The 2655-nt window shown below is 59.1% G+C and overlaps 1 protein-coding gene across 1 annotated transcript in view; it reads left to right on the forward strand.

Moving 5' to 3' along the window:
* SNRPE (small nuclear ribonucleoprotein polypeptide E) overlaps positions 1 to 2180 on the forward strand; it is a 3489-nt gene extending 1309 nt beyond the window's left edge. Inside the window, exons 2-6 of the mRNA XM_008644799.2 lie at positions 3 to 80; positions 438 to 464; positions 917 to 979; positions 1176 to 1254; positions 1964 to 2180. Coding sequence (XP_008643021.1) covers positions 3 to 80; positions 438 to 464; positions 917 to 979; positions 1176 to 1254; positions 1964 to 2019 — 303 coding nt within the window. The 3' untranslated portion in view covers positions 2020 to 2180. The remainder of the gene's footprint in view (positions 1 to 2; positions 81 to 437; positions 465 to 916; positions 980 to 1175; positions 1255 to 1963) is intronic.
* The last annotated feature ends 475 nt before the right edge of the window (positions 2181 to 2655 follow it).

The raw sequence follows: 2655 nt of genomic DNA on the forward strand, positions 1-2655 counted from the left end.
GCCCCCCGGGGGGCCCCGGGCCAGCCAGGGCGTACCGCGGGCAGGGCCAGAAGGTGCAGAAGGTGATGGTGCAGCCCATCGTATCCTGCCTCGAGTCCCTCAGGGCGCCGGAGGAGCGCGGGGAGGCCGCGGGGAGCGCGGGGTTGGCGCGCGGGAAGCGGGCGGGTTTCATCACCCGGGTAACGGCTCCCCCCGCGGCCTTCGTTCCTCAGGGTTCCACCCCACGGGCAGTTCGCGTTTCAGCTCTCAGGAGCCGCGGTCTTCACCCCTGGGGATCGCGGGTTTCACTCGCCGGGGCTCGTGGGTTTCACCCTTCAGGAATGGGGGGTTTCAGCTCCTGAGGGTCGCCGGTTTCACCCCGCGGGGGTCGCGGGTTCCCTGCCCGGGCTGTGCCCGAGGGCTCCTGGCTGTGCTGTGCCCTTAACGCTCGGCTCCAGAACCTGATCTTCCGCTACCTGCAGAACGTGAGTACCGGCAATGGGCGGCCCGGGGGCTTCGCCGCCGCGTCACGGGATGGTTTGGGTTGGAAGGGACCTGAAAAATCCCACCCAGGGACACCTCCCACCGTCCCAGGCTGCTCCAGCCTGGCCTCGGGCACTTGCAGGGATGGGACAGCCACGGATTCTCTGGGAATTCCACCCCAGCCCCCTCCCAGGGAGGAATTCCTTCCCAATCTCCACTTCAAATCCCCTTTCTTTGCCTTCCAAACCATTTAAACTGTGAGGGGAGTGCCTGCTGCTCCTTGATCCTACAACCCAGTGCGATAATCCCATGGAACCCCACAACGACTTGGGGTGGGGAGGGACCTTCAAACCCCCCAAAAGCTGAGAACAGAGCAAAGACCCCTCAGAGCTGTTCACCAAACCCCTTGGGGGGTTCCCGTCCCTGATTTTCTCTCCCTCTCCGTGACCTGCAGAGATCCAGGATCCAGGTGTGGCTCTACGAGCAGGTGAACATGAGGATAGAAGGCTGCATCATTGTGAGTGCCACCATCCCCTTGTCCCCCCTGTCTTTTGAGGGGCTTCTCCCCCCCCTCACGAACCCATTCCTTCCTTGTTTTCTATGGAAAATCCACCCTGGGGCTGGGAATGGTCCTGTTTCTCGCAGGAATTGCAGGGTTTGGGGGTTGTTGGTGGGTTTGAGGTCCCTGACTGAGCTCGGTGCTGCTTTCCCAGGGCTTTGATGAGTACATGAACCTGGTGCTGGATGATGCCGAGGAGATTCACTCCAAAACCAAATCCAGGAAGCAGCTGGGTAGGTCAAGGGGAGGTGGGGGGAGCCTGGAATTTGGGTGTGGGGCCGGGAATGCGGCTGTGGGAGCTCGGGAGCTGGGTGTGGGGCCTGGAACTGCAGGTGTTGGAGCCTAAAAAGTCAGGTGTGGAACCTGGAATGGAGCTGTGGGAGCCTGGGATGTGGATGTGGGAGGCGAAATGCAGGTTTGGGATCTGGAATCCAGGTGTTGGAGCCTAAAGATCCAGCTGTTGGATCTGAAAGGGAGGTGTGGGAGCCTGGAACCCACGTGTGGGACCTCAGATCCGGGTGTGGGATGTGAAATCCAGATGTGGGACCTGGGATCAAGATTTGGAACGTGAAATCTGGGTGTGGGAGCCTGGAACCTGGATGTGGGACCTCAAATCCAGGTGTGAGTCTCAAATCCAGGTGTTGGGAGCTGGAATCCAGCTGTGGGATCCTGGAATCCAGCTGTGGGATCCTGGGACTTGAGCTTGGGACCTGAAATCCAGGTGTGAGCCTAAAAATCCAGCTGTGGGATCCCGGAATCCAGCTGTGGAAGCTGAAATCCAGGTTTAGGACCTGAAACCTGGGTGTGGGACCTCAACCCAGCTGTGGCACCTCAATCCAGCTGTGGGAGCCCCAATTCCCAATCCCAGGGTGGGCCGGGCTGCGCTTTGGGGCCCTTCCATCCCAAAGCATTCCCACATTCCCTGTTCCCGTTGGATTCCAGGTCGGATCATGCTGAAGGGGGACAACATCACCCTCCTGCAGAGCGTCTCCAGTTAGGATTTGGCTGCTGCCAGCTTGGAAAAGCGGGATTGGGATGGGCTGGGAGCTCTGGGAAAGCGGGATTGTGCCACGGGTGAAAATTCCCGCCTTCCCTTGGGAATTGTTTTTTGTAGTTCGAGGCTTTCTTTGGGAAATAAAACGTTTTTCACAAAACCTGGGAATGGGATTTCAGTCTCAGAGCTGGGGGAAAATGGGGGGGGGGAAATCATTTTCCAGGGGGTTTTCCCTGTGGGATTGGATAATCCTGGAAGTCCGGGATCCTGGAGCTTCAAGTTTTTCCAAACCAACCCCTTTATCCCCAAACCAATCCTTTCTTCCCAAAAAGAATCCTTTTTTCCCCAAACCAATCCCTTTTTCCCAAGGAAACGCTTCCCATTCCTCCCCCAAACCGCGGCTCTGCCTCACCCGGGGGCGGCTCCCGGGATTTTCCCCCTTCCATCCTTCCCAGCTGGGACTCCTTTCCCGAGCCACGGGCCGGGAGCAGGGAATTCTGCTGGAATTCTGCTGGAATTCTGCATGGAGACTCCCAAATTCCTGCCGGAACGGGAAGAAGCTTCCAGAGGGCTCCGACAGAAGGGGGAGCTGCGGGCTCGGCTCTCCCCCATCCCCCTCCCCATCCCCACCAGAAATTGC

The sequence above is a fragment of the Corvus brachyrhynchos genome, unplaced genomic scaffold (genome assembly GCF_000691975.1).
Source record: "Corvus brachyrhynchos isolate BGI_N302 unplaced genomic scaffold, ASM69197v1 scaffold72, whole genome shotgun sequence".
In the NCBI taxonomy this organism is placed as follows: domain Eukaryota; kingdom Metazoa; phylum Chordata; class Aves; order Passeriformes; family Corvidae; genus Corvus; species Corvus brachyrhynchos.